This window comes from Mustela putorius, unplaced genomic scaffold (assembly GCF_011764305.1).
Source record: "Mustela putorius furo isolate JIRA1106 unplaced genomic scaffold, ASM1176430v1.1 tig00000228_pilon_pilon_pilon, whole genome shotgun sequence".
In the NCBI taxonomy this organism is placed as follows: Eukaryota; Metazoa; Chordata; class Mammalia; order Carnivora; family Mustelidae; genus Mustela; species Mustela putorius.
In genome coordinates this window covers 36912285-36924726 of record NW_025421322.1, presented here as the reverse complement: position 1 = coordinate 36924726, position 12442 = coordinate 36912285, and the positions used below count along the sequence as shown (strand labels likewise).

The 12442-nt window shown below is 51.5% G+C and overlaps 1 protein-coding gene across 1 annotated transcript in view; it reads left to right on the top strand.

Annotated features, from left to right (window-relative positions):
- The window catches only part of FAM135B (family with sequence similarity 135 member B), a 275652-nt gene that overhangs the window by 91949 nt on the left and 171261 nt on the right, over positions 1–12442 (top strand). The window contains exon 2 of the mRNA XM_004743599.2: positions 8039–8134. Within this exon, the coding sequence (XP_004743656.1) occupies positions 8058–8134 (77 nt within the window). The 5' untranslated portion in view covers positions 8039–8057. The remainder of the gene's footprint in view (positions 1–8038; positions 8135–12442) is intronic.

Here is a 12442-nt window from a genome sequence, read left to right as displayed (position 1 = left end):
CAGGGACTGGCCGAAGATCAGTGTCTGGCCCTAGCACCTGACGCTCTGGCTCGCTCCCCGCATCTGTGGGGTCCTCAGACGATTCGGTCTCAGCTATGACCCGGGAGGGGGGAGCGGGGGACCTCCCAGGTGACAGGGAGAGGACAAGGATGACCACAGGGTGGCGGCTTTGGGGACGGAGAGGAGGGATTGGATGTGAGATGCTAGCGGTGGCCAGGACGGGTTGTCTTTGGGGGGGGGGTCTCTGTCCATCCCTGCAGGCCAGAGCAGAATACCCGTCTGGGGGTCTTACACATCACAGAAATGTGTTTCTGATGGCTCAGGAGGCGGGGAGTCCAAGGTCAGGAGTCAGCGCGGTCTGACGAGGGCCCTGGTCTGTTGCCGATGTCTTGTGTCCTCACCTGGCAGAGGGGGAAGGGAGCCCTCTGGGGTCTCTTTTGTAAGGACACTAATCCCATTCACAATGGCTCTACCCTCATGACCTCCCAGAGGCCTCACCTTCCAAAAAGTTCACTTGGGGGGCTAGGTGTCGTCATGTGGATGCTGGGGGACTCAGTTACACCACAGCAGACGGGGAGAGGACAGGAGGACTCCAGGCCCATGTCTGGTCCACACCAGACAGCTGGGTGGGTGGCGGCCCCTCCCCCAGCTTGGGTGCCAGTCCTTGGGCCTCCAGTTCAGGGACTGGGGAGTCTTCTATCTCCTGGTCCCATGACCGGGGCTGCGGCTCTCTGGAAGAGGCTACGAGATTTCTCTCTCTCCCACACCATGAGTTTTGCGTGTCTTTGACGGTCCCGTTCTGGATCAGAGTGGCTTACGACCGGAGGGCAGCAAACACCCAGAAAGGAAAAGCTCAGTGAACTCTGATGATGAAAGCAAAAGCAAATTCAAAAGGAAGAATTCCTACAAGGAACTGAATGCATTCACAGTTCTTCTCGGTGACTTTAGCCTTCTGTGTCCCTGGAGGGCTGGGACTGACACCTGTGGTGTGTTACCCCCCCGGGGTAAGGAGTTCTCTCTGAATCGCAGAGGCGGCCACGGAAGCTTGCAGAGTTTGGTGACGTGCAGTTAACTGTAGAACAGAGATTTGGCTCCTGGCTTGTTTGTCCCAGACCCAGTGATCTTACCCATGCACACGCGCGCGCGCACACACACACACACACACACACACGTGTGCCCTGCCCTGAAGGCCCAGGTCCAGATGCCTCTCAGAATTACCGTTTTCTACATGGCGACTGCTACATCCAGACCACTTTATGAAGCCCTGTAAGAAAAGGAGCTTCAGGGGTGCCTCGGTGGCTGAGTGGGTTAAAGCCTCTGCCTTCGGCTCAGGTCATGGTCCCGGGGTCCTGGGATCAAGCCCCGCGTCGGGCTTTCTGATTGGTGGGGACCCTGCTTCCTCTTCTCTCTCTCTCTGCCTGCCTCTCTGCCTACTTGTCCGTCAAATAAATAAATAAAATGTTAAAAAAGAAAAAAAGAAAGAAAAGTGGCTTCATTTCTGAAGGAGGAGCCTCCAGTATTTGTTCCTTGCCCTCCGTAGGTCACTCAAATAGACAGCAGATAGCATTTCTCTGGTCTCTGGTTCAGGACTTGGCGATGTGCGTGGTTTTCCCATCCAAGCTGGCATGAGAAGCAGGTGCACCAGGGTTCCCCTTTAGCACAAGTGTTTCTCCATCCCTTTCCGAGTCTCAGTAGGAGGTCTGGGTGTAGGACCCAATAATGTGTTTTTGTGTGTTTCCTGGGGTTCTGTGGGGGAAGGTCCTTGTCCCCAATGCTGAGGAAGGCTGGGCTCCCCACAGTGTGGTCCTTGCCGTGCGGTGATGGAGAGATTGGGATGACGTCCTTCCCCAGCCCTGCACGCGTTCTTGCCAGACACCTCAGGCTGTGCGTGTCATGACTCGTGGTCAGAGCCCGGTGCCAGTCCTCAGGGCTGGACCTGTCTGGAAGGGCTCACCGGGCCGGCCTCGTCAGTATCTGTGATCGCAACGAAGGCGCTCTTTCCCACGTGATCCACACCTGTGCTCACACCCCTCCGCGGTGCGGCGTGTGTGTCGTGTTGCTGTTTTCCCTCGGGGAGATGGGTCTCCCTTCCACGCTCACACTCCGGGTGCCAGCATCGCCCGTGTTCATTAATTCCACATGTATCTGTGAATGTCTACAGTGTCTCAGCCGCCGTGGGGGGCGTGGAGTGCTCAGAAAGCCATGGAGAGACACGACCTCCTGTTTTCAAGGACATTAAACATCTCCACCCTCGAGGAAGGATAAATAATGTGCTCATGTTTCCAACATAGTTTCTGTTCCTTACTTCAATAAGACCCTATTTGACACTGAAAACAGTTTCCTGATTTTTAAAAAAATCCCTTTCATTAGTCATCTTCACAAATCATTCTCTTCGTTGGTTTTCCCTCGACATACAGATGTGGAAATCTGGGCTCAGAGAGGCCATGCAAAGCCTGTAGTGGTTTTCCACTCCGTCTCCTCTGCTTTCTTCCGAACCCATTGTCTTGTTCCTTGTTGATCTGGGCTAAACATGTTCTGCCTGGGGCTGATGGGGTCTTACGACATTGAGGCTGAGAGGGAATTTCATTGTCACTGAAACACAATTCGGAGGTCTGGATCCCTGAAGCAGGGCCCCTCCTGTGCCTGGACCGCTCCCAGTGGTGGGAAGTTCATTGCTTCAGGAGATGGGCCCATCTCTTGTCGGGGACAGAGGTGCTGGGAGAAGTCTCCTAGAAAGGGCGAGCCTGTGTGAGGGGGGGTGTCCGATCAGGATTGCTCGGTACGAATGGGAAGCCAGGGGGGCGGCCACTCCAGCGCGCACTGTTCCCGCTCTGCCTCCCGGAATAAAATTAATGTTGGCCAGCTTTTGTCGGGGTCCATTCTATGCCAGGTTCTAAATGCCTGACGTGTATTAACATCTTTCATTTAACACCGCCATGAAGAAAGTGTGATGATGACTCCCATTTTACAGAGGAGGAAGATGAGGCCCGGGGAAGGCAGCAGCAGGTTTGAGGGCACCCGGTGTGAGTGGGACCCGGCCAGCTGGTGCGGAGCATGTGTGTGTGCGGTGCCCTAGAGACCCACGTTGCTCTCTCCCCGACCCACAAGGAAGGCCTCTCTGAAGCTCGTGTCCCGCCATCCCTGCCAGACGCATCAGGGGTCCTTCCCGTACCCTCGCCTGTGTCTGTGGGGGCACGTCCCTACACCAGGCTCGCCAGGTGCAAGCTGGCCCCACCCAGGTGCAGGCCGGTGGTGCCGCTGCCTGGAGAAGGGGTCTTAGTCCGTGTGGGGGAAACAGCAGGGCCGGTGGGCCGTTGCTGAGGCCCTGAGGACCTGCCGGGGAGCTCTCCTTAGTTTTTGTTTTTAACGTTTTTATTTAAATCCCCGTTGGTGAATGTACAGGGTAATATTAGTTTCCAGGGCTCGTCCCAGCCGGTGCCCTCCTGGATCCCCGGCCCCGATTTCCCCCACCCTCCCGGCCCCTCCCCTCCCCTCTGGTGACAGCCAGTTTGTCCTCCAGGCTTCAGAGTCTGTTTCTGGTTTCTCTCTCTCTCTCTCTCTCTCTCTCTTTTCTTTCCCCTTGGGCTTATTCACTTTGTTTCGTGAATTTCATGTAGGAGTGACATCATCGTTGTCTTCCTCTGACCGATGGCGCTTCGCGTGGTACACTCTCCCTCCGTCCACACCGTGGTACACTCTCCCTCCGTCCACACCGTGGTACACTCTCCCTCCGTCCACACCGTGGTACACTCTCCCTCCGTCCACACCGTGGTACACTCTCCCTCCGTCCACACCGTGGTACACTCTCCCTCCGTCCACACCGTGGCGAATGGCGAGATGTCGTCCTTGCTGATGGCTTGGAATATCCCGTTGTGCAGGAGCCACATCTTCTTTATCCGTTCGCCTACTGAGGGACATCTGGGCTCTTTCCACAGTCGGGCTATCGTAGATAACGCTGCCGTAAACATCGAGATGCACGGATCCCTTCTCGCTTTTTAAGCGGAGGAGGGTTTTCATGGGTGACCCTGGACTGGGCATGGCCTCAACACTCACAAGTCTGCCTTCCCAGGGCTCTCCCTCCCCGAGCATCCAGGGCTCTCCCTCCCCAAGCCTCCAGGGCTCTCCCTCCCCAAGCCTCCAGGGCTCTCCCTCCCCGAGCATCCAGGGCTCTCCCTCCCCGAGCATCCAGGGCTCTCCCTCCCCGTCCTCCTCCCTCTCCTTTCCACTGGCCCTCGATCGCCCCGTCCCAGCCCTGAGCTCACAGGGGCAGCGCCTGGGCGTGCAGGAGCCTTTCAGGAAATGCATGCAGGGAGCTGAGCCTCTCAGGGCTACAGATGTGGTCGGATGATCGCAGCCTCCAGCTTGGGAGCGGTTGCTGGTTGTAGCAGGAAGTTAGTGCAGAGACGTCTCTGGTGCACGTGGGGTGGGTGTGCTGCCTGTGTGTATCATGGGTCGGGTGTGTTGCCTGTTGCGTGTGATGGGGTTATATATGCCATGTGGTCTCATGTGTTGGCGTGTGTGTGTTATGTGTGTACACCTGGTGTGTGTGTGCTGGTGTCTGAGTGTGCCCTGGGTGTATGAGTGTAATGTGAGTGGGGAGCGTACGAGCGTGTGTCACCTGTCGGCCCTGTGCCCGTGGGAGGCTTGGGTTATTTCTTACTCGGCCGTGGATCCATAATGCGCCCCTTAGTCGTCCACACCCTGTGTATTTTGAGGAGCCGGTGGATTCTACCATGGGGGCGATGGGGATACCGCCGCGCCCGCTCTTTGAGCCATTTGTCTATTTACAGACGCTGTCATGGGGCACTTCCTCCCACAGAGCTGGCATCTTCCTGCCCAGTAGGACATTTTTTAAATTAAATCTGGCCTGTATTTTTAAAAATGCCTGTCTTGTGTGTGTGTGCTCTAACCCGTATCGGCCATTCCCTGTGCTTGATCTCTGGTGATCATGGGAACCACCGGACGGCGCAGGCAGTCCTTTACACACGGAGGGGCCGAGGGACAGAGATCCAGCGAAGCAGGGGCCCAAGGCGAGGCAGCCCCCGGGCAGCTGGTGATCTCGGGTCTGGGAAACTGCAGCCCCTCGACTGTGCACCCGCGGTTCTGAGAGGGTGTTGGCATCAGCGTTCCCTGGAGGGCGCGGACTCCTTTCCCGAGCCTCGTCCCTACAGTTTCTGGCTTAGCGGACCTGAGGGGGACACCCAAGACTTTGCTTTCAGAACAAGTGATGCTGAGGTTGCTGACCTGGGGCCCCACGTGTAGCCCCTCCTCTGACCATGTTCTCTCTGTTGCTCAGATAGAAAGGGCAGAGGAGATGGCTGGGCCCCAAGCTGATAATTTGGGATTCCTACAGATTCCTGCGATCTCTGCCAATTGGACCATGTACAATTACTGGCAAAATCAATATGGAGAGTTTTTCTTTTTTAAGATTGTATATATTTATTTGAGAGGGAGAGACAGACAAAGTGGGAGAGAGAATCTGAAGCAGATTTTGTGCTGGAAGCAGAGCCCAGTGTGGGGCTTGATCCCAGGACCCCAAGATCATGACCTGAGCCAAAGGCAGAGGCTCAACCCACTGAGCCACTCAGGTGCCCCAAAACTGGTATTTTAAATGTGAACTCATCTTCCTCATGGACTAACTTGGTATTGGGGTTTTAATAAATCACATGACCTTAAAACGAACAGGTAGCTTTCCTCTCAGAAGCTGTGTTTGCATTTACGTGTCCCAGCTAATGTGTCCTGAGCAGTAGGTCATGAGGGCACGAGGGCACATCTTCCCAGGAGAAAACCATGTTCTGCATGGTATTCTCCATGCACTAAGTATTTTTTCTTCTAAAGACTAATTTTCCAGAAAAAGACTGTCCCGGCCATTCTGCCGGCAAGGGCCAGAGATGGGAAAGTCGTGTCTGTAGCTCCTGGGTCGGTGCTGTTCTTCTGTACGGTGTGGCTGCCTCCTGGGGGACGGGCGCCGGGACTGCCCGCTGCAGACGTGTTTCATGGTGGGCGTGAAATACATACGTACCCGCCGCCCCCAAGCAGTGTCTGGTGTGCAGTAGGCTGGAGGGCTAGTGTGTGCTCTTCTGGCTTTCCCTCCGTTCCTTACTCTGTCACATCCTCCCCAAGTCGGGGATCTGGGAGGGTCAGGAATTACTGATCCTGCCACCGCGAGCAGGGGTCAGACGGCTTGCTGGCTCTGCGGTATTTTAAGGAGGGAGACTGAGCACGGGAGACGGAAGTAGGGAAGAGGCAGCTGTCCCCATGTTTCACGTGATAATGAAATTAGGTGCAGAGTGGCTTTATTTGCTGGCCCCCTGTCCAGCTCTTACTGGAAGTGCCTCGACATTGAAATTGGGGCCTGGGAGGTGGGTGCATGGTTCTGACCTTGACCGGCTCCGGTGTGCACCTCCAGGGCTCTCCCATTACGGAGATTGGTTTTCAGTGCATTCTGGGAGCCAGACTTCTCCGGGTGTGCCAGCTTGTAATTCCGCTTATAGGATTTACAGAGGCTGTGTTCTGGGATCTGCTGCATTTTAATTTGGCCAGCGGAATTCTGCATCTTCAGAAATGCTTCCCTGTGCGGCACCCGTGTCAGAGCCAAGGCGCGCAGTCAAGGCCACGTTAATCTCTTGCGTTTTTATTCTTGGGAGCTGGCCTGGCATGACCCCACTGGCTACAGTGACGTCGTCCTTTGAACCCCAGTGTTGGTGTTCTGTTCTTTGAGGCATCAGGGGAGTAGAGGGAAGAGAGGCTTTCAAAGGAGACCTAGGTGCCAGGTAGGAGAGACTGGATCTCCTCTTGGCTTCCCTCCTCCCTCTGTCTCATTATCCCCTTTCCCAACCTCATGCCAGTCACTGTCCGGGGAGAACCTGCTGGTTCCCCAAGAACCTGCTCATTGCAAGTAATTACCTCCTATTCTAGGGGAACTCATCCTACATAGCTTGTATCGTCCCATTACACATGGCGGCCAACTGAGGCTTGGAAGGAGTGCAGACACCTTCCACAGTACACACCACTAGAGCATTCTAGAAGAGGAAAGTGGCTTTAGATTAGAGCCTCTCTGATCCTTTTCCTCATCTACATTATGGGGCAAGAAACTTTATCACAAACTTCTTCTTGGTCAAAATTAGGCAACTTACAGAAAATACTTCATGTAGCCCTAAGAGTATATAGTAGCTGCTCCATAAAAGTCAGTTTCTTTCCCTTCCTCCTTATCGTTGGTGTCTAGACAACCTCATACCCTCAGAAAATTCAGCCTACTTTGAGTCTTTCTTCCCCTTGGTTCATTTCTCTTCCTAGACCTGCACTGTTTTAATTTTGTCCCCTGCCTCTTCCCCATCCAGCCCTCTTGTTATTGGCCCTCAGGTTTTTTTGCTGGGAAAATGAGCATCCTCGAGCTGGGCTCAACATCTGCTGGGCAGTGGCACCCAGTCCTGCTTCCCATGCTCAGTGGAGAGCACATCTGGCTTTGCCACTCCAGGCCCCTTAGCCCTTACAAGATGGCATTTATGCTAACTGTGATAAAGTCACCCTCAATTACTGATATTAATCATTGTGCATGTCAGGAACTGTGCAAAGCGCTCTGTGTGGTAGACCCATTTAATCCGTCCACCCTTTATCTGTTCTGTGCTATTACCAGGAGTCATGTTATAGAGAAGACGCTAAGTGATTTGCTCAGAGTCACACAGGTTGAAAGTGGGAGAGCCGGGACTCTCTCCATTGGCCATTGGCCTTGTGCCCATGGCTGGGCTGCTTTTGCCTCCATGACACTGACAGGTAAGGAGGGGCTGTGGGCTAGCCCCACTTTAGGATTAGGACAACTGGGTCCAAGTCTGGTCCTTTGAGGAGTGAGCTGAGTGACAGTTAAGTGTGTCTTCTGTCTCTGTGTCTTTTCCTGTAAAGGGAACCTCTCAATGATGACATCCAATGGACGCACCATGCTCCCATTGGTCAAGTACATTGGGTTTCCCCTGTGGAAGCCCAGGTTTTCTGTGTTTGGCTGATGAGATCTCAAGCTCTTAATTTCTCTCTTTTTTTTCAGGTAATGAACCAAAAAGATCATGTCTGAAGTACAAGGAACGGTTGAGTTTTCTGTAGAGCTACATAAATTTTATAATGTGGATCTCTTTCAGAGAGGGTAAGTATGCATCTCTGTATCTATTGGTGTGTACATACATACATGGTTGACCCTTTAACGACACGGGTGTGAGCTGTGTGGTCCAGTAGACATGGATTTCTAAATGCAGCATAGCACTATGGATGTTATTTCTCTTCCTTACGATTTGCTTAATAACATTTTCCTTCCTCTAGCTTCCTTTAGGTTAAGAATACAGTGTGTAATACATACAACATACAAAATATGTGTATTTGACTGTCTATATGATCAGTAAGTCTTCTGGTCAATAGTAGGCTAGTAGTAGTTAAGTTTTGGGAGAGTCCAAAGTCCTACATGATTTTTGACTATGGGTGGGTGCCTCGAACCCCATTGTTGTTCAAGGGTCCTCTGTGTATGTGTGTGTTTCTCCTGGCAGGAAATAGAGGTTAAGAACAGGAGGTAGGACATTTTGGATTAACAAGAAAAGGATTTTCATTATTTTTCCTGCCAAGTGGAACATCCAAACGTTTAGTGAGGTTGAAAATCACCCCCACACTGGCAGGCCTGAGCATGTGAATTTCTCCCTCCCTCCTGCTCTCCCGTCCACCTTTGCTCTTCTGGGTTCCTCTTCCCGTGATGTATGTTGGTTAGTTTTACTGGGAAGTGAATTTATTGGAAATGAAGCTTGCTTGTATAGCTCTGACAATAAGAGGTCTTTGTGATCAATATTTGTAGGCCCATTTCCCCAAAACTGTGTATCATACCTAGTACCTGTGCCTAGATCTCTCAAGGACTGAAAATTTATGATGTCCTCTTTAAGTAAAGAATTAAAATGTAGTTGCTTGTAGTCTTTAAGGATGCGCTGAATTTGGTGCTGATCACATATCAATAGGTCTTCAGGACAGACCTTCCTCTCAAGGTCTATAATAACCACGTGGATGGTACATGTGAAGCATACATGATAATACACGAAGCATACAAGATAATAACCATGTGGATGGTGTATGTGAAGCATCTAGTCCCACCGGAGGGCTCTGGGCTCTCCCGGGGCAGCCACTGCTTTCCCTGGGTTACAGACAAGGAAACCTAAGTTCATAGAGACTGCATTGGTGATGTGTTCAAGTTAACAGTGCAAAATAGGAGGTATCTGTGTTGTGGAAAACTGACCTCCATGCTTCAGAGCCAGAATACAACCCGAGACAGGGTTAGGGATAAAGAGGAACACTAGTTTTACTGCTGTGCGGGGCCGAAGGAGGCAGCCGGCAGCCCACAGCCTTCAAAATTGAAATCCATAAGAGGAAGGGGCTGGGCTGTTTCACTGGGAAATACAGGATCTAACTGGTTTCGACAGGAATTGCGGATGAGCTGCCAGTGGCCTCCTCGGTCCGGAAACGCAAGTCTGAGAAGGGAGGAGGGGGAGGTCCCCGGGAGAGAGGAGGAAGGTTACTTGGAAATCAAGCTTTTGATTTTAAAAGCCTGAAGCTTTTTGATCTTTGTTCAACTTGATGCTTTTAAGTGGTTCCATCTATTGGTGTGTTTTTGCCACGGAACAGAGTACCCTGAACCTTAACCGTAGTGCCTTCAAACTGCAGCTTTCCATTCCGCTGTGGATTCCGAGGGGCAGGCAGGGTGAGCTGGATTACGGGCCTGGCCGCCCCTGCCGTGGTTTGCTCCAGGTCTGGGCCCTCGGCTGGGAGGCGGCAGATGAGCCCTACGGGCAGGAGTGGAAGCACACACGACATCCTGCCAGGGAGCCGCAAACTCACAGAGGGGCTTCCCGGGCCTTCTGGTGGCCAAGGCCAAGTCCAAGGACAGTCTAGACTCAGGGCGGAGAAGTAGAGACCATCTCACACTTTCACCCTCTGCCGCCTGGGTCCGTCTCCAGGTTCAGAAGGATCGTTGGAGTCTTTGCTTCCAGTGTGCCTTGTGGGTTGGCTCCTTGTTCTGTGAGGAGATTCAGTGGCCAGGACATGTTGGTGGGTGACCTGAAGCAGGCAGTGCGGGGAACGGGCAATGATCCTGGGACCAGCTATGTCCCAGGCACGGGGGCCCTCATTTCTGGTTGGGGTTCTGGAGCTGAATTTTCAGGAAGCAAAGATCTGGGCATCCGCCAGAAGCTTGTCAGCATCCGTCGGACCATCCTCACCTGATCAGAAGTTGCGGTGTAGTGAGAAGACTCTGGGCTTAGGGCCCGGCTTCTGGAGTCCTGGCTTGGTTACTGCTTCCTGGAGCCCATTTGGTACCTATCCCCATTCTCCTGTTCACGTTGGAGAGTGTCATGTGTCTATGATGTGTTAGACACTTCTACTGATGAGTTCCTAAATCCTCATCACCAACCGTAGCCTGAGTGGTATTGTCTTTACTTTGCCCCATGGGTAACTTGGGATCAGGGGGATGGAAAAATCTGAAGCTCTAACATAATAGAGGGGGATTCTGGGGCTGAGTTGCTTGTTTTCTATGATGTAAGCTTGGTCTCCAGGGTGGGCTTCCTCCCCCCTCCCCAGGGCTACACGAAGCATCCATCAAGATGTGGGAAGAAAATTTTACAACTTCCATTTATAATTCTTTTCATCAAAAATGAGAGGGAAGAGATGCCTGGGTGGCTCAGTCAGTTGGGCCGCTGCCTTTGGCTCAGGTCATGATCCCAGCGTCCTGGGATCGAGTCCCACATGGAGTTTCTTGCTCAGCAGGGAGCCTGCTTCTCCTGCTGCCTGTTCTGCCTGCACCCACCCCTTGCTTGTGTGTGCTCTCTCTCTCTCTCTGACAAATAAATGAATAAAATCTTTTTAAAAAATCAAAGGGAAATCAAGCTCTATTAATAATTAGAATCCAGAATGACCCTGGAGAAATTTGTGTCCATATGGCACTTAGTCATGACTCTGGCATCAAATGAAAGGGCCTCCCACAGTACAGACGAGTTGATGACATCACCCTCACATTGCCAGATACTACAGTTTGGGACTGGACAGGTATACACATCCGTAAACTGTTTTCTTCCTTTAATTACACTAACCCTCATAAAATAGCAAGTGGCTTAAAAATAAGTACTGTAAAGCCATCATGAATCAAAGGTAATATTGCTAATGAAAGTATGGTGAACAGCAGGAAAAGACAGCACCGCCCTGGTCTTCTCCTGCTCAGCGTGTTCACACATGCACCCCGGGATGGAATAGCAAGCTGATCAGATTCAAAAATAAGTAGGCTTAGAAATCTGAACTTATGTAAAGAACTATTTGATATGTGGAGTTGTAACTGTAATTCTTCATGATACACCTAATCCTAATGGTATTCTGGGGCTTCAGGTGTTGACTAAGTGTTGTATGAAACTGTTACCAGAAGCAGGACATTTCAACACACTCAAAACTGGAAGAAGGCCCTGCGCAGTTGGTTAAGGAGTTTACCAGAGGAGTGAGGAAACTGTGACTCGCTCTGCCTGCCTAAGATCCTCTAGGTCTGTGTGTTTTGAAGAGTTATCTTGTGTAGCCATGCTCAGCACTGAAGTCTAATATTTAATTAGACTAAATTAAAACCAGAATTTTGAATCACTGTTATATGCATATTTTTAGTAAGAGCAAAAAGGTTATATGTTCCTTTAATAGAAAAAGTAATTAATTTTTAAAACAAGTATTATTGAATTCCTTATCTCACTTTTAAAAGATCCTTCTTTATGCTTGCAATGAATATTGTGTAGGATTATGCAATCATATGGGTATGGGATTGTAAATAAATATACGTATATTGGAGTTGCATGCTTGAAGATGTTGTTACTGTAAGTATGAATTCATCGGCAGTTGGTGACCACAGGTCTAGTGGAACAAAGGCTCTCAGAAATTTCTTCCTGCTCTCTATGCCAACCCTTCACGGTGTTGTAACTTTGATGTGGATGAGGGCATCATCTTAGGATGGAGCATACTTATGGTGGGCTTCCTAGCAGCCTTGGCCATGAGGCTGGGACATCATTTGGATGAAGGCAGGCAGAGCTCTAACGAGAACAGAGTGGGTTCTAAGATCTCTAGAGTCCTGCCAGCAGTAAGATCTTGAAGGCAAGAGTTCCCAGTCCCCTGGGTCAAGGCTGCAGAGAGCCGTGGACAGGCTAGGTACAGCATCAGCCAGGATTCTGCATCCTTCGGAGGGGCGCCCAGCAGCTGTGGTCCATACAGCTCTATCACCAAGGGTTTTCCTGCTCCAAATCCCACAGGAACCATGCTCATGGTGAGATGAAGTTCCTTTACCCAGCGACACTCCATGAGGAAGTGATGACAGATCTAAGCCTAGCGGGCGGGGTGCACCCCCCATGAAAGAAAACTGGGGATTTCCATGTGTCATTGAAGAAAAGGAAGGCAGCTTTGG